Source organism: Echeneis naucrates, chromosome 17 (genome assembly GCF_900963305.1).
Source record: "Echeneis naucrates chromosome 17, fEcheNa1.1, whole genome shotgun sequence".
Classification (NCBI taxonomy): domain Eukaryota; kingdom Metazoa; phylum Chordata; class Actinopteri; order Carangiformes; family Echeneidae; genus Echeneis; species Echeneis naucrates.
Genome location: NC_042527.1, coordinates 12,308,580 through 12,331,913, shown reverse-complemented (window position 1 = coordinate 12,331,913; position 23,334 = coordinate 12,308,580). Strand labels below are relative to the sequence as shown.

At 40.7% G+C, this 23,334-nt stretch overlaps 1 protein-coding gene across 2 annotated transcripts in view; it reads left to right on the top strand.

Annotated features, from left to right (window-relative positions):
• Positions 1-23,334, top strand: part of LOC115058295 (dipeptidyl aminopeptidase-like protein 6) — a 55,125-nt gene that overhangs the window by 6,861 nt on the left and 24,930 nt on the right. Inside the window, exon 1 of one of the 2 annotated variants that reach the window (XM_029525622.1) lies at positions 13,994-14,128. The exons of the other annotated variant lie outside the window; for it this stretch is intronic. Within the exon in view, the coding sequence (XP_029381482.1) occupies positions 14,072-14,128 (57 nt within the window). The 5' untranslated portion in view covers positions 13,994-14,071. Of the gene's footprint in view, positions 1-13,993; positions 14,129-23,334 lie in introns of those variants that run through there. 2 annotated transcript variants of the gene reach the window in all.

Below are 23,334 nucleotides of genomic sequence, written 5' to 3'. Positions count from 1 at the left end.
TAGGAATGTGTCATATGTGCCATTAATTCCAAAAGAAATGTAATACCAATTATATCTACACAGCTTCTTTGACCAACCAGAAATGTCTCATCCACATCCAAGAAAAGGAATTTCATGTCAACACTCATTGGAAAGGTTCTGTGGTCACTGAGCAGCTGCAGTGAGGGATTAACTGACCAGTCAAGGTTTTACTCTGGTCGAGACAGATAAAAAAGGAATCATCAGTGGGATTGCTGCTTGAGCAAAGCATTGGAACGCCTCGGTTTATACCGAAACTAAGACTCCTCCATAATTGTGCAGCAAAACTTCAGGTTCAAAACTCCATAAATTAAAAAAAAAAAAAATCAAGTGTAACAGACAATAATGAAGACAAGATCTTCTTTAAAGCAAGTGAAGGGAATTTCTGTCAGCTGGAATTAGAGCTGCATCTCTCCCGAGTCCTTTCTCAGTCTTCTTCTGGGCTGAGACAAGGCAGCAGTAATCTGTTGTGTCACCCAGGCTGATTCTCTTATCGACCCAGCCATGATACATCAGCGACTTCCCCGTGGGGGACGTGTGCACACGGACACGCAACGACATCCTTTTAACTGCTACGTGAACACACGCACACACGATTTGAAAAGAGACACAACTGTGCAAAGTCATCAGCGTCATATTATAGTGTAATAAATCCTGCGCGCAGGCAACAAGTTTGCGACTGTATTGTTGCAACAACATCACCGTGGACAAAAATAAGCTTTACGATCTTGTTAGAGCTCTGTTGTAATGCAGTGGTTGTGCTTTTATTCAAAACCTGAAGGCTGAGAAGGAGCCGGTGAGCTCTGTCAGCATGTTGTTTCTCTGCAGCAAATGCTCCTGGCCCCACTGGCTCCAGCAGATGGAAAGGTAGTGGCAGAGGAAAAAAAAAAAAGAACTGCTGAAGCTGCGCTTGTATCTTCTCATCTAATTCTTCGCCAGATTCTTCCTTTACGCATGAAAACGAACTTAACATGAAAGAGACGCTTAAATCTTTGACAAGAAGCTGAAGAAAATGACTGACTCTAAATATGTGCAACATGCATGTTTAAATGGTGCACAGTTGATGTTTTGCCGACCTTTGTCTCGTCAGGCATGTTCTTTTGGCACCAATAAACGGCACAGATATAACTAATCACGTCAGCGACTGCTGTGCTGCATCAATGCGTGCCAGTGATCTGTGCCATCACCTCAACACGCACAGTACCAGCACCCTGGAGCTTTTAATGCCCAAATGAAGGGCTTCCATTATGAATGTAGTTAGTTAAACCTGTGTTTGACAAGCCAAAACGTGTGCTGTGAGAGCTCTGCAGGTATTGGTTCACTCACAAAGTCATGCCACAACGGAGCGGGCCCTTTCCTGCCTCCAGGCTCTGATTTAGGCTTCTGATGAATAATACATGAGATGAGAGTTTTCGTGTCGCATCCTTGCCAGACCCCTTGGAAGCATTCTAGTCTTGCAACCTACAACTGAAGACAAAAGTTTTGTCCCCTGAAGTCATGAAGGTGGGTTTCTGGCTCTTTCCCTCTGCTTGGAAACTCAGCATGAAGTTGGCTTCAGTTCAGACTAACAACTTCTTTGCTGCATCTCAGCTCTAAACCAGCGACGTGTTTGTGCGTCTATCCTCTGACTTTCCTCTGATGCACAGGTGCAAGTCACTGGCAGAGCGGGGTTTCTCTGTCACGCATGATAAGTATTGCAGAGCTTTCATTGCATATACATCATCCGGTCGAGTCAATATTTCTCTCCTGCTCCTCTAAGCCAGGAGTCAGAAGTCTGAATAAAGCCAGAGCTTTGGGAACGCTGGGAGAACATTGCTTTTCCAGGAGAATTGACTTCTGTGAGGATGTTTCGGCATGGAGCTCACATGGAGCAGAAGGGAGAAGGAGGAGATAATGATTGTTTGATGTAGCTGAGGTGGTGAATACGTGGAGTGCTATTGAATGATATGCTATTCTGAAGCTGGCACTCACACCCCACCAAAGACAGGAAAGCCTAAGCATGATGACTGATGTTACTGTACTCCTCTCACCACATTGGCTGTTGCATCATGGGAATACAGAAACTATAATCCTGGAAGTGTTTACTGTGCTCATATTATGGTAACTGTTGAGACAAAACATATTCATGGTATTGCTTCTACCTAAAGATGGATGGATAGTTTAAAGAGGAGTTTGTTGGTGAGCTGATTTTGAACAGTGTGTTTGATATCCTGATTTTTTTTTTTCTCTTTGATCTAAATGATGAAAAGGTTCTGAAGTTTCATTTCTTTCTTATAGATATGATTTTAGGATAAAGAAATTGGCATGTATCCTGCATTAATAGGTTAGCAGCAGAACAAGGACATGAGGATGATATCTTTTTACTTTGCACACATTGCAAAAACACTGCCTTATTATACACCGAGCAGACGAGGTCCAACATTTGGACCATCTGATGAATGTAAATGTTCATCAGCAGCTAAATGTTTTTACCGGCTACCAGCTAATCTGTTTTTCTGTCACCTCATGCTAGTAGCATAGAGTAGGTTGTACAATTTTTATTTGTTTTTTTGCGTTTTTTGTTTTTTGCTGTGTCTTCAAAGGATTTTAGTAGAATTAAGCCAAAGCAGTACTTAGTGGGGGAAAAAAAGCACTGAGCTGAAAGCTGCTAAATTCCCTGCATGCCCATTGCCTATCTAATCTGAGTATAACGTAATTTTTTATTAACAAAAATTTCATTTAACCAGCTTTTGCTGACAGTCTTATTTTTTCGTCATTCACAAGTGAAGGAAGTGCAGGAGAGAGAGTGTGAGAGAATACAGCAGCTGTCATATCTGACATTTCATTTAGCATTCCCGCAAAGCCTTCAGGGTACTGATGGTCTGCATGCACTTTATGACACCTTCAGGTAATCACAATCACAGTCTCTGTCCTTTGACCAAAACCTGAAGGAGTTCTAGCCTGCAGCTCTGTGAGCAGCCCTTTGATCAATCCAGAAAGGTGATGTTGTGGTTAAATTGCTCCTGGGAGAAAGGTAGGAGACAGGATAAACAACGCTGGGTAAAAAGCACCATAAAGTGGGCCAGCTATGCATGCCGTGTGTAATGCTGATCGGTGCTGAACAGCGAGATCGCAGCTAATGGCCCAGGTAAGTGGTTCTGTGCTGATTGTTTGCTTCATCCTTTCTCGCTCTCCTGTGGGGTTGTTTTTCAGAGATTAGTGTGGCTGTCAGACACCGTGTTCTGTTCAAATCTCCCCCTGTGATCCGAGCTGACCTCCTCTGGTGTGACGGCAGCTGTGTCGGGTTCTTGAAGGCATTCTGGCATCTCCTGGATGACAGCGCAGTGTCTGATGGAAAATGCCCATGCCAGCATCCACAGCAACATACACACACACACACACACACACACACACGCACTCACAGGATCGTTCGCCTCAACTTAATGTGTGGAACTTAGTGCTGAGATGCTGACCATGGAATTATTCCTACTGAGAGCTGAGGTGTGTCTCATTTATGGTCAGGTCATTATTCACCATCTCTCTCTGCATCCACATCACTCCTCGTTCTCTTCTTAGCACTGACACTCATATGCAGCCGCTCGGTCACAATGAAGACACGAAAGTTGTCCCGGGTGGAGCGACTGTGGAAGGTGAGTGGGTCAGATCTTTTCAGAGGTGGACGACTCCTACTTGCATTTCTATAAACTTGTGTCCCTCCTCATTCTAATTATGCTTTTGATCAATCTGTTACTGTGTGCTTGAAGGACACTTTCAAAAGAAATTACAAGTTGTTTCAGAGCTTGAGGACGTGTCAGTGCTGGTTATTTATATGCTTAGCTTTCAAGCTGTCTGATGGGCATTTCAGATGACAGCTACTGTTGTAAGTTATTGTTGTTGAGCTTTTGCTGCAAAATCATAGTCATTATATATAGAAACTTGTCAGCTGTTAATCACACAAGCACACAGACAATTTGATGTAGCACTGCATCAGAGTTTATGTAACATTTCATGCAGTGAAATGAGAATTTGATCGTGTCAGTATAAAATTCTTTTGCAACCCCCCCCCCGTGTGCATACGTGCTGTTGTCTTTATTTTGCAGGCCTGTGTGTCTTTGCTGTTGCAGTGGTATGTAAAATCCATAAGTAGAAATTCAAGATCTAGCATAGGAACGCTTTGATGCACTTTTCTCAGAGGCATTAACTGTGGTTAAGCAAAGGTTACAGTGTAATGCACCGAGTGCTTCCTCATTCCTATGATGCCTCATCAGCTTTTTCGCCAACATGCATCTTTAATAGAAAGCCCGTGAGACAAAACTGCACCGCAACTAGACAAAGATGGCACTTTGCGCAAATACCATAATATAATTGATGAGATGAGTTATTATTAGTGAATCTAATGACTGAATACACTTGTGTAAGTCAAGTGGAGAAAAGTTTAATTATTCCACCAAACCACAGACCTTTTGTGTCGTGTCTAAGAGCATTTTTGTGAGCCCCTTATGCCTTGTGTAAATAATTTACTGATGTGCCGCTGCGACACTCCTCGTTGGAGTCTGACCAGGGACCTTTGCAGTATCTATTTTATTTTGTTTGCTATAAGATAACTTTTGCTCACAAACAGTTTTTGCACTGCGTTCGTGGAGCATTTATTATTCCTTGGTGTCGTACACACACTGTGGAGCTCAGCAGGGCAAGATGTTTCACTTGATGCTATCAGCGTCACACAGGGAGCGGGAAGCAATATAATGAAACACTGTCTGGCTTTGATAGACTCGGGCTAGAGCTTAGCAGCTGATACTGATCTAGTTGGGCGCTGTGTCCTGGGGTTTTGTTTTTGCGGCGGCCTTGATGCTTGAAATATGCATTTGCTTTGACACGAGTGTTTCAAAACTGCATCCAAATCCCCTGAGAGGCTGAGTTCTGGGAGTGGGCTGAAAGTGAAAGATGTCGCATTCAAGCACTCCTTCCTCCTCTACCGTTGATCCAGCTCACATTGGGTGAGGGCGGGGTCACCCTGCACAGGTTGCCAGTCCATCACAGGGCCAACACACAGAGACACACAGAGACAGACAGAGACCAACAACCACTCACACTCACACTCAGACCGACAGACAATTTAGAGTCACCAATTAACCCAAACATGGTGTCTTTGGATGGTGGAAGGAAACCGGACTACCTGGAAGAATCCCACACAGGCACAGGGAGAGCATGCAAACTCTGCACAGAAAGGCCCCAGGCTGGGAATCGAACCTACGACCTTCTTGTTTTGGGGCATATCATACACATACACAGAGACCCTGTGGCCTTTTCTCGTTGCCCATCATGAGTTTAATGTTTGTGGCTTCTTTTGAAATATCTCAACAAATAGCATCCAGTTTCATCCTCAGGTCAAAATCCTGTTTCTGTTTTCTGACAGTTTTATCTGCCCCAGTTGTAGATTTTATTTGGTTCTATTAATAAGTAATATACTCAGTTAACATGGTAAACATTGTAGATCACTTGTTAGACAGTAATTTCCATACAGACCTATAAAATAAAGTCGTTTTTTTTTTTTTTTTTGTCATAAGGAGTGCTTAACAAATAAAAAAAAAAGTTTGTTTTGCCTGCATTGTTTGAAATGGAGCCAGAAATATGACAGGTAGATATCAAAACCTAAAACAAGATCACAATTAGAGCAAAGCGAAGATAATGAAGGTTCAACAAAAACATAGTTTACTGCCTATTGTGGCCGTTTTATTGGATTACTGTATTTGCATGTATGTGTCTGAAACAGATAGTGTGTGTGTGTGTGTGTGTGTGTGTGTGTGTGTGTGTGTGTGTGTGTGAATAAGCCTCACTGGGCTCTGAAGCCTTGATAAAGAACGATAGAAAAAATAATTAAAGATAAACTAGATTGGGAATTTTTAGTTAGTTGGCAGGCTCCTTGGAGACAGAGTAGCCTGATGATGAAAACCTTTTCAAACTTGCAGTGAATGAAGATCTTTTCATTCAGATGCTTGTAATTTGCTTTTAATCACTCCCTTCAGTATCTCTATGACACCCATTCTGAAGAAGAATAGAAGAACAGCACAGATAAATTAATTACCTCACCTTCTATGTGATTCATTTTGTTTCTTTTGGCCCGCTGAAGCACAATTTTTTACTCCTGTGACTTTTGTTTATGTGATGATTTATAAGCCCCTGATCTGAATATACAGCACATGTTGCTGCTAATTCCTTCTTTATCGCCCTTGTGGCCGTGCTTCAGCTCCAACAAATTTCCATAACTACTTGCAGTATTAACTTTTTGCATCTTTTCATTTTATAACCCTCTTGCAAGTCATTGAGGAGCACACATAAAGTTCATGAAGCTCGTAAGTCTGCTTTATGAGGAGTGGATCAGCAGATGGGATGCTGACTCACTCTGCTCATCTCATATATATATTTATATTTATATACAGTATGCATATATACGCACACACACACACACACACTATATATTTATATATATATATAAATATAAATATATGTCGGCTGCCCTTGTGCTATACTTAACAAATGACTTTACTGTTTCCTTGTTGGCATCATTTTCATGCTGTTGTGTTTTAGCGTCTAATTCACATCCACTCAGAACCTGCACTCAACTTTTGTTTGCTCAATTTGTTTTAGCTCACAGTTGCATAAAGGTGCCTTTGGTTATTTGTGTAAATTACTGCAATCTTCAAATTGGAAAGAACATTAAGGTGCTTTCTCAATTGCTGGAATGTTCGAAGTGTTGAATTAGGATGATTTACATGGCCGACGTGCAGATTTCAATGCTTAAAGGCTGTTTACACCCTCATTTGTTGAATTTGCTTCTGTATGCTGATCTTAAATCTGAGTTTAACGTGCAAACAAGGATTGTTGTTTGGAAGTCAATCATAGTGCAGTATGTTACTTACACAAATGTGTTTGTGTAAATTTGGTCTTCTTGACTTTTTGCTCTGTCTCTGACTGGGGCCATCAGAATAATAGCAAAAGAAATGCTCAAGAAAAGAATGTAAAAGATTGTGTGGGCTCAATGTAGAGTCAAGAACTCAAAACAAGAAATTTTTCTCAGGAGTTAAACTTCAACTCTCCAAATTAACTTTATTTTTATATTTCTTTCAGGCTACATACATTTTTAATGAGGCGCTATCAACTTTCTTGGAGAACACACAGACTTACTATCAAAACTGACTATTTTTCTATCTTATAACACATCTGGAGGGGATCATTATGGGGAATTCACATTTACGAAGTATGATGTGTGAAATAAGCAGCCAGTGGTGAGAAATTCTCTCTTTGAATAGCTGAAACCTGTAAAAAGCTGTAGCTGCTTTCGTTCTCACTGTCTAATTTGCTTGATCTTTCTTGAAGAGTTGTGTATCCTAGAGCAATAGGGATTCGAATTTTAGCCGTATCTCGTTTTGTGTAAATTTGAGTAGAATTGCATCCCAGCAGCCTTCTGATGAGGTTATAAGTACATAGGAACCTTATATAACCCCGAGGATGAAGGAACAGTTGAGGGTCTGGATGTCCTGAACTGTTGACATCTACTGTGAAAACCAAACAAACCAAACACAACAGCGTGAGCCTCCTTCACTGGCAACCTTTGTACTGCAATTCAATTTCCCTCATGCTAATTATCTCCCAGGGTGCAGTGCTCTCTTGGCAGTCACCCATTTTAGTCTTTGAGGTGGCTGTTTTTATCGTGCAATGTGTATGGATCTTTCATTTCTGCTAGAGTTTTGAGGCATTTTCGGAAAAGCCCCCACGCTATTGTTTCCTGCTGTGCAAGTGAGATAATCATTTTTCCCAGGAGTGAGGTGCAGGTAGTGCTGATAGAGCCAGTGCGATCCAGTTGTTTAGGGTTAAAAATAGATATATGAAAAAACAAAATGATTTTCCCCCTGTTCTAATCTTTTCTCCATTAAAGACCGGGCTGTATTGGGTCTGGTGAGGACAGTTCAAGTTGTGGTTTCAGCTGTGAATGACCACATTTTTACTCAGAAGGAAATGAAATTAACAAGTATTCATGAATTTAACAGGAATTTCTTCTGTGTCCAAATATTCAGTTACCTTGTTAAACTTGCATTTGCACTTTTATTTACGATCGGATGGGGATCAGGATGGCGGTGGGCAGATGTAATTACCTTATTATTGACTTAGTGTAAATGTCAGAAAACAACTTGGGGGGGGGGGACCTGCCGAGTATATTAAAAGATGGAGGAAAATCACAAATAAACAGCATGAAGCAGCCTTCCAACAAAACAGTTAAGTATTGATGAGGGTTGAGGAATGAGGCCCAGAGCCTCAGGACGCATTCAGTTATTATATTTTATAGGGTGCATGTATTTGGGGTACAAACAATGCAGATGAGACAATGGAAGATTAATTGGTTCCCCCTGCTTTTGGTAAAAGACCAATAATGATTCAGTTTTAAAATTTGTGGACTTAATTACCCCTCTGTAAAGTCCAGACAGTGAAGAATTGCCTTTGCCTGCAGTCTAGAAACTTCTCTGCCTTTCATCACGCCACAAGCTACGGAGACGAGTTTTTTCACCGCCAGAGTGATGCCCTTTAATACAGTAATGATCTGCGATGAACTGAGCAGCACACAGGGGCTCTATCCTTAACCTGTGATTTAGAGCTACAGCTGAACAGACAGCGAGTGGAGATGCAAACAACAGTATTTACATTCAGCGAGAGCCGTGTGCTGCCAGTTGGACAGCTGAATGAGTCGAAGCAGGCCAGAGGGCGAAGGGGACGTGACTGAGGATTGAGTTGGCCCCGGCTGACAGCTGGCTATGTGGCTGAATGGAAACAGCTTGTTTCTAAACTATTGTTGATTGATGGGATTGTATTGGCATTGTGCATGAGAATAATTTTAATTTACAGCCATGCTGATGTATTTATTCAATTACAAATATATACATTGCAGTCTGGCAAACGAGAAACCAGAAAGCTGGTCACATTAAAGAAGGTCTTTGGATTGGTGTCAGCGGTGCAACCTCTGCTGAAGAGGCCAAACTAGAAACTCAAGTTCCCTCAACATGTGCGTCATCCTTTACTTGGTTGGGTTCCAGTTGTACTACTGACATGTTGGTCCTGTATGAGCTACAGTGCAGCCTGCGATCTTTGAACAGAGGCTTTGCTTTGTAAAACAGACCTTTTCAGCCTATGGCACTGACTATCTCAGGTTCTTGTGCTTTTAGATTATTATTGTAATCTAATTAATTTTGTATTTTTGCTGTTCATGCTGTTTTTGAAAATCGCTATTTATATTCCTCTTATTGTTGCTGTTATTTGTTTTGTAATATTATTCCATATAGATAAATGGTCTTCCTCATTCCAGTAGAGAAGTTGTTTTTTTTTTTTTTTAATACCTTGAACATGTTTTGTGCTTCAGTCATACAGACCATGAGCCTTTCATTGTAGCACTATAGAAGCTTAAACAGTTTTAGACGTTTGTGTTTGATGGCCATTCTCCTTTTGTGCATGGCCAAGAAATAGTCCAAAAATTGAAAGGATATTTTGAATGGAAGTGAAAATACTGGAAGCTACAGCATACCCTTTTGTATTTAGTTCTCTAAAAAATATTCAATCAGATTGTGTAGTGTAAATACTGCTGCAGCTCTGCCAAGAACAAAATGAACTAAATGCTGTCTGAAAAGGTCCAGTGTTAAAACGCTGACCGTCAGTAAGCAATAGCCAAATGTGGGTTGCTGCTTAAAAATTTAAACTTTAATACAAGTATAACAGCAAAAACAATCACAGAGCGGTTGCACTATGTTGCACAAGTGATGATGATATATGATGAGGGTATAATGTGGGTCCCCTGTTTATCTCAGCCGTGGTATTGTGCTGTTTTTATGCTGCAAAACCTCCCAGGCATGTATTTATACAAAAGGAAGGGAGATAATGGTTCACTGCCTGCCATTGTTGGTTTGAAGTGGCTGCGTGAGGCTTTCTGCTCTGCTGTTTGGTCTGTGGGGAGAGCGCAGCTGATAGCGATCAGTTATCAACACCGTCCCAGCCTTTGTCAGCTGTCCTCGTCTTGCTCTCATGTTTTTCTTTTACTCTATGGTCTGAACTAACAGATTGACACCGCTGACATCAACGATTCATGCTTTTGCATTGACTATTCAAAAACTTCATCACAATACTTTCATAAGGTGAAATTTGCACCCTGACTCACCATGTTGACCTGCCAACATAAAAATAAATGTTGTAATGAATTACAACCCAATTTGTGTCTTTGAAATAAAAATCAACATAAAGTGGGAAAGCTGCTAAAATTGGAATTGTGCTGTGTTTATTTGTTTTTGAATGAAAAACATAAACATGTGAGACAGCTAGGGATCACTGGGGGGAGCTAGTACGCAGTCGAAGACTTTCCCCACTGTTAACTGACAGTTAAATAAATGTCTGTTTCTTGTTTCTCCCCAAGAAGATAATAAAAAAAGTCACTCCCAATATTTTCAACGAGACTTCCCATTCAAGGCTTGGTGCGGAGTACACATTTAAGGGCTTTAGAAGACAAGAGACTTTTTGACAAGTGCTGCAGAGAGTGTCTGACACAGCACATAAGTCATTATGAGACAAAACATAAGCTTAACTTTAAATGAAAATGATTAGAGGATAGAAGTGTGGTTCAATGGAGGGCAAACAAAAGCCTCTGCTGGCACGGTTTGACCCCACATGGCTGCCTTTTCTGTGGCTTCTCCAATTAAACCTGATTGACAGTTGTTGGCAGGAAGCTCGGGGTAACACATTGTGATGATCAGTTGCTGTACCCGGACTGTGTTTGGGTCTCTGTTTCTCTTGTTTATCAGCGCCTGCATGGTCTCTCAGCGCAGTTTTCCTAAATACTTTACCACTGCCTTTCATCTCGCTTAGAAGCTGTTACTCAGTCGTTTGTGGGGTTAATTGTCGTCAGATTGCGTTCGCTGACAGAGAGGTGAGTTCAATCTCAGTCACATTAGTACAAGTGAAAACAGACCAAAAAGGGGGAGGGAAGGAGTGGCTGTCACAGACTGGAGGATTAAGCTATAATTGTCAGTCGGGATATGCAGTTAATTCAATGTAGCTCTCTGATATATTGTGGTGTCTATGCAAAATAGACCCAATTACAGATGATTTATATCTGAATTCGATTATCTGGATGTGTTTCGCTGAAAAGTATCCCAGCTTCCTACTCACGCCTCAGAGGAGCTGTCCACAGCCGTGGTGCTGAAATCAGTCTTGGCAGAGAGCTGGTGGAGCAGCTCCCTCCGGCCATGTGTGGATCTGGACAGTGACAGCACAGCCAAATGTTGTGTTTGCTACCATGCATGACCTTTTATGGTTCACTGCCTGAATCCTCCTGCCACCCAAATACGTGTCTCACCTCCAACATCGTTAAATGCTATCTCTGTATCCAACTTAAACATTTATTTCTATTACTTTTGAGTACATTAATTTCAATTAACCCTTTGCAGTAATTTTGATTCTTCTGTTGTCTGCGCTTGCTGTTATTGACTTTGTTGCCGTCCTTTTGTATTCTCTCTGTGGACAGTTGTTTTTCCTCAAGCAAATGTTCTGATAGCTGAACTGCTATCCAAGCACTGATTTGATACCACTGCTCTCTTATTCCCAGTTTTAAATGTGTATATCTCACAGCAAGGAACTACTTGGAATCATTTTTAATTAACATAACACGAGGGCAGGAATTTGTTTTGATGGTTAAAAGCAAGGCAGCAGCTGTATTTAAATAAACATCTTCACAGCAAAACCACCTAATACAGTCAGTATTGGTCTGACTGGAGTATCTTCGCTTACATGGGCTTTTGCCGTTCGAGCTCTGTATGTGACTATTTTCATTCTAATTATGAATTATCCCTAAAATTGAAACATTTTGTATTTCTCATTAAACCACATTCTCGCTGATATGGTACCATATTATGTGATGATGATTATGGTGATTAGACCAGGAGAGCACAGAAATTTTACGAAGTGAGCAAATCTAAAAATTTTAGTCTCCCGTTTTAGAAATGTATTTTCGAAAAAGTGAGGAAGAAAAATGTGACTGGATAAATTATATTTCTTTCATAGAATAAACTCAGCTGATAACAGATGTATTTGCCTAATCTGACTATGCGATCTGGCAGCACCTCACAGCCTCATGTTGAGAAGTCCCAAGTAAGTAATGAACAAAGATGTAATCGGAGACTGCACAGATTAATTTCCTGCAATAAAAACATTTGATGATTCACTCTGTCATATGTTATAATCCTCATGCACTTGTATGGTTTTAAGATGGACTGATAATTTCCTCTAACATATAGAGTTCACTCGAGATATTTCTTTTTGCTCATAAATTTTAGGTCCACAAGAGAGAGAGTGATAGAGCGAGCACAACATCTAGTTTCTGTCTTTAGAGGCAATCATTAGCTTTTTGCGTAACAATAAAGACACTACCACACATCCAACTGAAGGCACAATGTTAACAAAGCCATCATGCCTTCACACTGAAACATATCCTCCCCTCGGACAGGGATTCACATCACAAGCTTCCTTTATTTCTTTACTTTATGAGATTGTTCGTTTTCCTTTTCCCACTAACTGATGAGTAGTTCAAGAGGCCAGGAGCCGTGCAGAGACTGCATGACTGCTGATCTGAAGAAACTCACTCCAGCATGAGATCCGTGTGTGTGTGTGTGTGTGTGTGTGTGTGTGTGTGTGTGTGTGTGTGTGTGTGTGTGTGTGTGTGTGTGTGTGTGTGTGTGTGTGTGTGTGTGTGGTGTGTGTGTGTGTGTGTGTGTGTGTGTGTGTGTGTGTGTGTGTGGTGTGTGTGTGTGTGTGTGTGTGTGTGTGGCACAAACAGGCAGACGAGATGTGCTAACAAGAAGGTGGATTGTGTGTGTGTGTGTGTAGAGAGATGTGACACAGTGAGAGAGTTGCAGCACAAACAATGTTTTGTTAGGAACTGGACCTATTTCTGCTCTATGTGGGAGGACGGTAGCACTGCCTCTCAAGAGCCACACCAGCAGCAACGCTCAGTTTCACTGGCAGACAGTACAGCAGACGCAGCATCGTGGAATTTATCAGATTTATACACGGTATAAAATATAGGCACGCTATGCAAATCGTTTCTCTCCAATTCCTTAAACAACAGCGCTCAGGCCGTTGTCAATCATGAATGTAGTCCATCTCAAGATTAAGACTAAAAATCCCTTCTGAGAAAAAGTCCAATACCTAAAAGTATTTTGTTCTTCCTGCATTGATTCCTGTTTCCATTTCCCATGTAATGGACTTGCCAGTAATGAGTGCGCACAGTGATGTGATCCAAACTGACGAGTCTCCATATTATCAGTTCCCTGTGAGCTGGGTAAACAAAATATAGGTCCAGGTGGAAGGCCAAAACCTTAAGATCACCTTTATAAAGTTGTTGGGAATGAAATTGTCCAACTTTGCAGCTTTGGACTGGAACACAGAGGCCTGAGATAGAACCAGGAGTTTCTACAATCATTTGATGTGCAGTTGTTATTTGTTACTGCTGAAAGGACATCTGATCTGCAGAAAAGCGTTTGCTCCCGTTAACAATCTCTTAATTAACGCGCCTATTTTGCAAAAAAAAAACCAAAACAAAACAAGGTATGAAATCAAGACTAGGCGCCAAAAGAAAAGAGAGATCAGATAAATATTGAGGTTGTTGTTGTGGGAGGTTTTGGGTGATGACGGTGTCACTCTGTAAGGTGATCTGAACCTCCCACATCGGTGCTTCAGTTTCCTGCACATCAGCTGCTGATCCCTGCGCTGTCTGCGCCCACCCACGGTCTCCTCTTTATTTTAGCAAATCTCTGTATAACCTTGAACACTTTCTACGCCTTTATCTCTCTCGCTCTCACTCTCTCACTTTCTCTCTCTCTCTCTCCCTCTCTCTCTCCCTCCTCCCTCATTCTGCATCTCACTCCGCTTTATTATTTTGCACCTGTCAGCAGCAGCAGCAGCGGACGCCGGTGCATGCTGTCTCTCTTTCTCTCTCTCTCTCTGTCTCTCCCTCCCTCTCTCATCTTCATCTTAATTTGCCGTCATGACTTCTGCCAAAGAGGTGAATGGGCCGGTGAAAGCCGTTCAGCAGCCGGATCAGGTAGGACTTCAGACCAACTATTTCCTAAAATCTTATTCCTGCATGTGTTACCTTTCCTCTGTTGCCTCTTCTTGTGAAAACGGTGCGGACCGACTCCATCCATGAACTGAGTGTTTCTACTTTGCCTTCAGCTTTTATCAGTGCAAATTACACTGTATGGCTCATTATCATCCCTATTCCATGGAGGTGGTAACTTTTCTTATTTGTACTGTGAAAATTTAGTTGAGGTCATGTTTTTGTTTTCACACTAGGTAACTAAGCTCTACATAGTGTTGTGTGATAGTAACAAAGGAAAGTGCAGAAGAAGTATTTCAATCTAATTGTCAGACTTTATTAACACAAGAAAACCTTGAATAAGTTGTAAGTTGGTATCTTTTGTGGTTAAAGGGCCTGTGGCCAATCTGTAGTTCTGTCTGTGTGAGAAGGGCCAAGAGCCGTGACTCTGCTGGCCTCCTGAGGCAAGTTTGACGTTTGGTAAGCAGCAGTATGTGTCACTTTCACTCTCCCCTATGGCGGTGATGTTTTCATTTATAAAGCTGGAAGATGGTTTGGTAACAGATAAAGGTGGAGTGGGTGGGATGAGACCGGAGCTGCTGTCAGTGTTGGACTTGTAAAAATGTGGGGGCTCCGCTGTGGAGGCAGCATGTGGGCCAACCTGTGTGAATTCAGAAATAATCTAAGTGGAATAAACAGCTGGTTTAACCCAAATATACACAACACCACTAGATATCCGTCTGAGAATTTAGTCGCCTTTTCTCTTTGATGCTTGAATTTACTGGCTGGGGGCTGTAGTTTTGAATTTGTGCACCGACGAGACACAACTTTTAAACTTCTGCCTAAATATTTAATGGCCTGCCATTGTAACTTCAGCCCACGGGTGCAGCCTGTTTACCAATAACACCCTGCATGGTGTTCTGTTCTTTTTCAAGAGCTTTGTTTCTGGGGGCAAAATCTCACTTTCACCTCTGACCCACACATACAGTTTGCAGGGCTAAAAAGCTTGTGTATTTGCAGAGGAGAATCAGGTGGAGAGAGAAGGAAAGGCAATGAGTGGGTGTTAATTGCTCGTTATTGTTCTGTCAGCTCATTGAATTTGAATTTTGCTCTGTATCAAACATCGGAAACACTGAAGTGATGTAACAACACATAGACAAATAACGCTGCTCTGTGTTCACATAATCATCCTCTTAGCACAAATATCATAAGACAGGTTGAAAGATGTTTCACTGAAATAAACTCTTGTTTACTCAGATGAGAGAGGAGCATCTTCACAATAGGTCCTGTTGCATAACAGCTGTTGATTTGTGAGTATTTGGTTTCAGTGTGCAGATTCAAAGTCTGTGCTGAGGACCAAAAATAAAAAAATTTCGTTGTTATGATGTGTGTGCTCTGCTGAACATAACTGTGGCCCAGGAAGGACATAATTAAGCCTCAATGCAAAAAATTAACCCTAACCCATGCTGCAAAAAAAAACCACTAAGCCCGTCTTGCTTATTGGTGCCATTTCTAATCAGCCTGAAGATGCATTTCGCATGTATTGAATGGCGTCAGCACCTTTGAATATTACAAGCGTACAATCATTATTTTGTGTATTCAAAGATCTGGGAAAGCCGGAGTATAGCTTCGACAGCAGATCTTTCAGCACTATAGATGGAGAAAAAAAGGGGAGAGGGGGGCAAGAGTGAGCTTCTTTGAGGAAATAGGATGCCAGGATTGAGAAACGAGGGTTATACAGAGAGTGAGATGAACATGTGCTCATCTGCAACGCAACATAATACATAATACACAAGCTCTTGTTTCGCATTTGTCAGAAAATGGAAGGATTCATCGTTCATTTGCTCCAAATGATTTTCTTATATGACTGGCCTTCGCCTCCTCTATTTTCTTTTTTTTAAGTTTGTACAAACAACACAATTTCTACTTTCCTTCCTATTGTGATGCTGTAACTTCAGCACCGACCTTGTTCAGTGGTAATACCAGTTTCAAATGCAAAAAAAGAAAAAACAAAAACAAAAAACAAAACACTTACTGACGCATACACTGAGGCAGAACAGTGACGATATCATAGCACAGGAAATACAATGCAGTTAATAGCTACAGCTGAGATCTGAACCGCATCCCTCTGGACGGCAACAGCTCTGCTGCGGGTGGTGGAGGTTTTAATGCATTCGGGCAACACATTGCACTTATCTAGCACCTATCAAGTTTTTAATCTGAAACAGAAGTAAATAAGGAGACTGAAAACTGAAAATGGATATCCTCTTCTCCATTTAAAATGTTGCTGCCTTCATTAGTGAAGTCATCACAGAATCAGGAGATGCAGCTCCATTTTTCTTATCAGCTAGCCCATCAATGTCACACACTTTTGTTGAACACTACTGCAAAGAGCCCTCGTGATGCTTTAAGAGTGCACATTGCCACAACACAATGCTTTGTTGCTTTCAGTTTATGAACTCTTGCTGTACTCACTGCTGTAGAACTTCAGCTCATTGCTCTGCTCAGTGTACAATCCACATTATTTTATTTCATTAAAGTCATATGGTTACAGTGAAAACAAAATTCAAAGTGAGGGGAACAAGGGGGACTAATGCAGTATACAGAGACCTCTTATAAAATGGATGAGATGGATACACCTACAGCGCACCGAGGCTATCAAAAATTCAGCTGTGATTGAATTCACTTTTAATGTTTTGGGAATCCCCCCCCTCTCTCATAACTTCTTCTATCGTGCTAGATCCAGTTTGTCTTTCCGTGATTATTCTAAAAGGATAAGACAAGTTTCTTCTTTCATTTAACTCAGAATGGATTGAAATTTTTAGGGACATTTTGAGTGAAACTTTTCATTTGCAGAAGAGAGAAGGAAGAGACAAAACAGTAAAGATTTTATCTATCCTTCAGTGGGTTAAATTCAGCCACGTTGTTGTCCGCTTTGGTCTTTCTGATGATTAAAAGATACTGTGCCAGTTTTGTCCAGAGACAGGCGGTAACTCATCCTGTGAGAAAGTGCTTCTTCTATGCAGTCTTGCACTTTTCCTGTCAACAGAGCCAGCAGGAGTTAAAACCACCTCATTTTTACTTTCTTTATTTCCATCCCAGTTTCATATATTCAGTACATGTTATTAAACAATGAAAACTCCTAAAACTTGCTCATATCTGCAGGCTTTTTCCCCCTAATTAGAGTAATTCACATTTCCCACTGATGTCCATATCTTGCTTCACATTCTCACTGCCACTCAAATATGTATTTATTCCACACTGATTGGTTTGGATTTCTTCCTGATCTGTTTATAGATCCTTTCAAGCCATTAATTTCAGGAAGGGTCACAAACACTCTTTTGATTATATGAACACAGCAAGCCTCTGTTGTTACTATTTTCACAATACAGACGGAAAATTTGGACAGACTCATGAATGTTTAGTCTGTGTGTGTATGTGTGTGTGTGTGTGAGTGAGATCACACCCACCTGCTGACATAAAGAGCCACAGACTTTGGGAAGCATCTTTTCCAAATGCCAAATGGATAATAATAGAACAATATTAAATTTCTCTGCTGCGATTGTTGAATTATTGCCATTTCGAGAAGATTTCTCAATTGTTTCTTAAACCCCATCATTAGCTTGTCTCTAAGCATGATTACCTGTTAATTGCTCTAAATACAATCCTTCTTTCTCTTTGCGTGTTTTGAGTGTTATTTTGGCGTTGTCTTGTGTTGATGTTAGTGAAAGGTCTCTGACTTATGGATTTTTCTATGAGTCTTATCTGCACAGGCACAGAGTTGATAGCGTGACTGCTGTCTCCGATTAAAGTATAAATGGCTGTCACTGCTATTTTCACTGTTATGTGAGATGTACTGTTTGATGTGTATATGCACCTCAGCCAAGACATCTTACATGATATGTTAAAAAAAGAAAAAAACAAAACAAAACTGAAGAGTTAGTGACATGACACAAAGGTCACTACAGAAAATAATCCAAATGTTTCATATGTTTAAATGGCATTTATTTCAACGATCTATTTAAAATGTAAAAATAATGTGGCTAAAATTGAACAATAAATTGAATAACAATTCTGTCCTTTTCTATTTGGCATGAAAAGAAAATTGCTTTCCAACGTCTGCAGCTCTTTTTGGCAGCATTACTGTCCTCCAAAGTATTACAGCAGATACACACACACACACACACACACACACTAAAATAAATCCCTTGGAGTGTCTCCCACTCTCATAACGAGATGGACGCAGCATTTATGGTGTACACCTGACTCGGTGTAATTTAATTCAGTATTATCAACATTCAGATTATTGAAGCTGACTGGAAGAATTAATTCATCTGATCCCTGAAAGAGCAAAAAGCATGTCGTCAGCTGGTGAATAATTCATTCTCAGGTGAAATCAGATAATGGTATGAAAGGCACTGGTCTAAATCATTTAATACTATTTTTCAACTTGCTGTGAAAGAACAGTAAAATGCACTTGTCTTCTTCTCACTTACTTCACCAACAAATAAATGGTGTCACTATTAATAATACCACTCCAACCACTACCACAGCTGCCGCCACTACCAGTCCCATTCATCAAATTAAGTACATTTGTCTTCAGAGCAGTATGTTTAAAGCTGATAATCAATATCTTTTATTAACAGTAGTCCAGGTGAATGTGTGTCGTGCCATTAACATTGTTCATAGTGATGACCCAAAAGAGAATTATTCTCTCACTCTGATGAAACATTGATGACACTCTTCTCATTGTTTTGCTTTTACGGCCACAACTTGACTGTCCGAGTTCGCCCTCACCGCTGTCTTTGCCGTCCGATAAATCTGCACAACACAAAACAGCAGACGGCCAGTGTTATTTCAGAATTCAGCAGCTTAAGGGCCAGATGTCTCACTTGGTGCACTGTGGACCGTTTATGAGGAGAGACTCTCAGCAAGATCATTATACTGCGCAAGCCATGCAAGGTCATGTTACAGATGGAGACGGCTGAAGCTATCAGAAAGCTAACTTAATTTTCAAAGCATGCTGAACAAAAGTTGGAAAAACGTCAAAGTGAAAAACATAAGCCCACTTCCTCATCAAAATGCCTCGTTTTTCTTATCTCTTTGACTTCCAGTGATGTCTCATAAATTTATATTTTAACAAAGCAACAATTGCAAAATGTGAAATTAATTATTGGGTGAAATGAATAACACAACCTCCACACCTACAGGTCGTAACATTACATCTATAATGTACCTCTAGATAATAAGATTTTAAGACCCATTTAAGGATCCATTAATTCTCAATTACAACAGTTATCACTAGCTTTTCCCACTTTTTTTTTTTTTTTTGTTTTGTTTACTGTGTGAATCTGTCACCCAGCCAAAGGTTTTCACCACCACTGATGAATATCTAGAGAAATATCCTGTAATGAAGAGTACCCAGCTCAGTACCTTTGTGGCAAAGATTAGTCGGGAGATATTATTGTGTGACCCCTGTTCTATACTACTGAGTCGCTCATAATGAGATTAGAGCTCGGTACTTAGCTTCTTGTTCAAAGCTGATTGTACTGTGACTGTGTTTCAATAATGCTAATGGTCCATAGTTCTTGTTTCACTGCACTGAGCAACACCAGGATCAGTTAAAGATGAGCTTTTTTTCATGTATTCTCAATTTACACCTTACATGAGTAGCACGCTGACGCGCTCTACCTCCAATTCTCTTTGTCACTTTTTCCCCTCTCCTGCAGTTTCCCAGCACAGCAACACGCTCAGATCAATGTTAAAATGGATATACCTCACATTTTAATTCATACATTCCTTACAGGAAGTTTCCTCAATGTTGGGCATCCATCAGATGAGTTTTATCTACGTGATGCAGTGTGCAGCTGTGTGCCTTTAATTGCCAATTTTGTGCTTCCCTCTCATTATCAGCGCTGATCCCTTATCAGTAAATATGTCTGCAGGTTACAGTATCTCATCTAAAGAACATTTTGTTTTTCTTCATCCTGCTTCAGTTGTAACCCCACACACTCCACAATTTCCAGAGTGGACTGGACTGACTCAATAGACAGAGATGGGCAGATGCTCAGCTATCTATGAACCAAAAGCTGGTTGGTATAAATTCTTAATCTCACTCATGAATGCCCATGACTTATTGATGTTGTTCCAGAGGAAAACTATGTCCCTGGGTCCAAAGGCTACAGCTCACTCTTTGAATTTTGCTGCTCTCAGACAGCAACTGCATTACAGCTGAGTGATATATCGTGTGTCGAGTGTCCGATGTCAGCTGAAGTTTGCTTTCGTTTCAAATGTCCGCCTTCTCTTGTGTTATATTTGAGTCTCTTGTTTTCTGAGTCCAGAGGTAATTTCTTGAGACCTCCCTCCTTACCCCAGAGCAGATCCCCCACAAGACGCACACAGCAGCAATATTATTAGTCCCCATAGTACTGTATAGCTGCCAGTGCCATCCTCACTGCAAATGTGACTCAAATGGCTCTCTTGGTTCCCTTGGAAACCAGGTGCTCAGAGATCAGGAAGGATCCATTTCACACTTCAGCTACAAACAGAGAGACAAAGAGATGGTTAGACAAAGGGAAAGTGGAAGGGAAAGAGGATTAAAGGGAGAGTTGGGGTGTGGGGGTGGGATAAAGGAAATTTGACCTTAAAAGACGCTTCATTTTTATGGCCCCTTTGTCTCAAAATAGATCGAAAATGCTCACAAATGGATTGAAAAAATGTTGTTTTTCCCCCTCATGGGATTGTCTACCCTTTAGAACTGTCGGCTCTGAAATGCACAGGGTTTGTTTAGATTTTAGTGTCTATAGAGGACGGCTTGAAAATAGCTGCTGCCGTTGTTATATATTGATGGAGCTTTTATTATCAGCTGCAATGAGTGCATTCACTCACCTCACACAGACAAACCAAAGACGGTCGTCTTTTTTTTTTTTTTTTTGTTAAGAAGTCTTCAGGAAGGTCGGCAACCAGAGAACACTCAAGTCTACAGCTGCACAACTTGTTAAAAAAAAATAAAAAATCATATTAGAAGTTTTTGCGCCGTCCGTCTCCTTAGGTTTTTAATTTTGCTGATAATAAAGGAGGTAATGGTGATCATCATACATTTTATAAGTTAATCCAGCTTGTCTGAGTCTGCTCATTTGCGATTGAATTGGTGCATGAAACGTTCCACGGAGCTAAAGCAAAGAGAGCTAATAAACTTTATTAACAGTGGATTTTATTAGTCAACTGGGATGAATTTAAAATGAATAAGAAGAAAGAAATAATTCTCTACACGCATCAAATCTATATACATGGTACAGAGTACTGAAATAGCTGGCACGGTGTTGCAGTGGATGGACTACAACAAGAGCTATTTGGGTTTGAACCCCCAGGCTGTTGTCTGTCGAGTGCTCATCTTCTCCTTCCTGAGTGGATGCCCTCTGGTTTCCTGCTCCAGTCCAGACACATGCATGTTTAAACTAACTGCTGCTTAGTGGGAATGTTTTTTTGTTTTTTTTGGCGTTTATATGTCAGCCCTGAAATAAACTGTCATCTGTCCTGGATGTACCAATGTGACCCTGCACAGATTAGTGGTATAGATGATGGATGGATGGATACTACCAGCATAAGGAAATATCTTCGTGTATCTTGTGCTTAAACATGAGGCTTGTATTCTGTCATTAGGAGCTTGATTGAATTGAGAAGAAGGATTCTGTGTTTGATATCTGGATATTTCACCACAGGCGCACTTTTCCCAGACTCTGTGGGTCTTTCCCTTAAATTGGTTTTCCCTCTTCAGACAGTTCAACCATTTCTATATGGCACTAATGGGGGTTTCAAACAGTTTAGCTCTGAAACACTCAGTGAATGAGCTAATATGCTGATTCGTCACTTGTAAAATATGGGAACTATTCTCAAAACCATCTTGGTGAATAAGCACTGTTATTTAAGTGGCAATTTTCTTCCCAATTTTTTAAATGTTCTTTTAGGTGGAAATGTGTCCCCGTGACAAAAGAATCAGATTTAAATGAGAAGGCAATCATCATAACTGAATATGAATATCTTGTATAGCAAATCATTCTGGTCAAACTAACTCCAGATTATTGGTTTCTATATTGTACTTCATATTACCTTTTGCTAATTGAGTAGGTGGTTTAAATAGCAGTGGCAGCTGTTCTAATAGCTCTGTTGCCCACTGTTCAACCTGCCTCAGGAAGTATAATCATTGATTTCTCAAGTCTGTATTGATCTATAGCATCCAAACATATTGGTAGTAAAGGTAATTTTAATTGATTGTGCTTTTATTGATGTAAGAGAAAAGGCAAACGTTTAGCAGTGTTTTGATGATCTATTGATTTCAAATGTGGAAAAGTTCCCTGACTTCTGAATGAATAACTGGGTATCTATTTACAGAAATGCCAAGCACAGGAGGGAAGCTCATCAAGTTGTCTGCATCCTACACCTCCACAGGCTGAATTAACCCAAAGGGCCTGTGGGAGTGTTTAAGATTCAAAAAGTAGACTGTGAAAAATCATTTCACCTTGTGCCTTTTGTGCTCTGCCACAATGAGTTTGCTGGATTTCTCACAGGTGGAAAATTATTGGGACTAAATATTTACTCACTTGCCTCCCAGGCTGACATCAAAGTGCCAAAAGGTACTTTTGCTCCGTCATGATGATGTAAATCCAGCTGTCACATTTATAGATCTGCACTTCTCAGTCAGGTACAGGCTGAATTGAACTGGATATGGGCCTCGTTTAAATCACCTGCCAGCACTAAATTGTTTGCCATTTTCAGGTATACACAGAAACACAAGAAAGCAGAGGCAGTCACTAGGCTGTTATCTGCGTGCCTGTCATTTTACTTCTGCCTTGGTCAGAGGTATGACATTATTGTTCATATCAAAGGCAACTTCACCAGCATCTTTCCTCTAAGAGCACGATAACACTGGGAGATTAATATCTTGTGAATCTGGCACAAAAGCCCTTGCACATATACGCCAAAATCCGCACTTCTGCAGCAATAAATTAGCTTATTGATGCTTCTGCTGTTTTTCTATGTGCACTCAGTGCCTGTAATATTGATTTACTTTGCTGTGAGACAAACTGTGATGAGACAGTCGGTGCGTAATGTTAGTGCACACACATTTATGCACAGGTACAGGCACCCAGACAGATATGCTTCAACCATTTAAATGGAAATGTGAACTTGGATTGGCAAGTCTTCAAGAACGC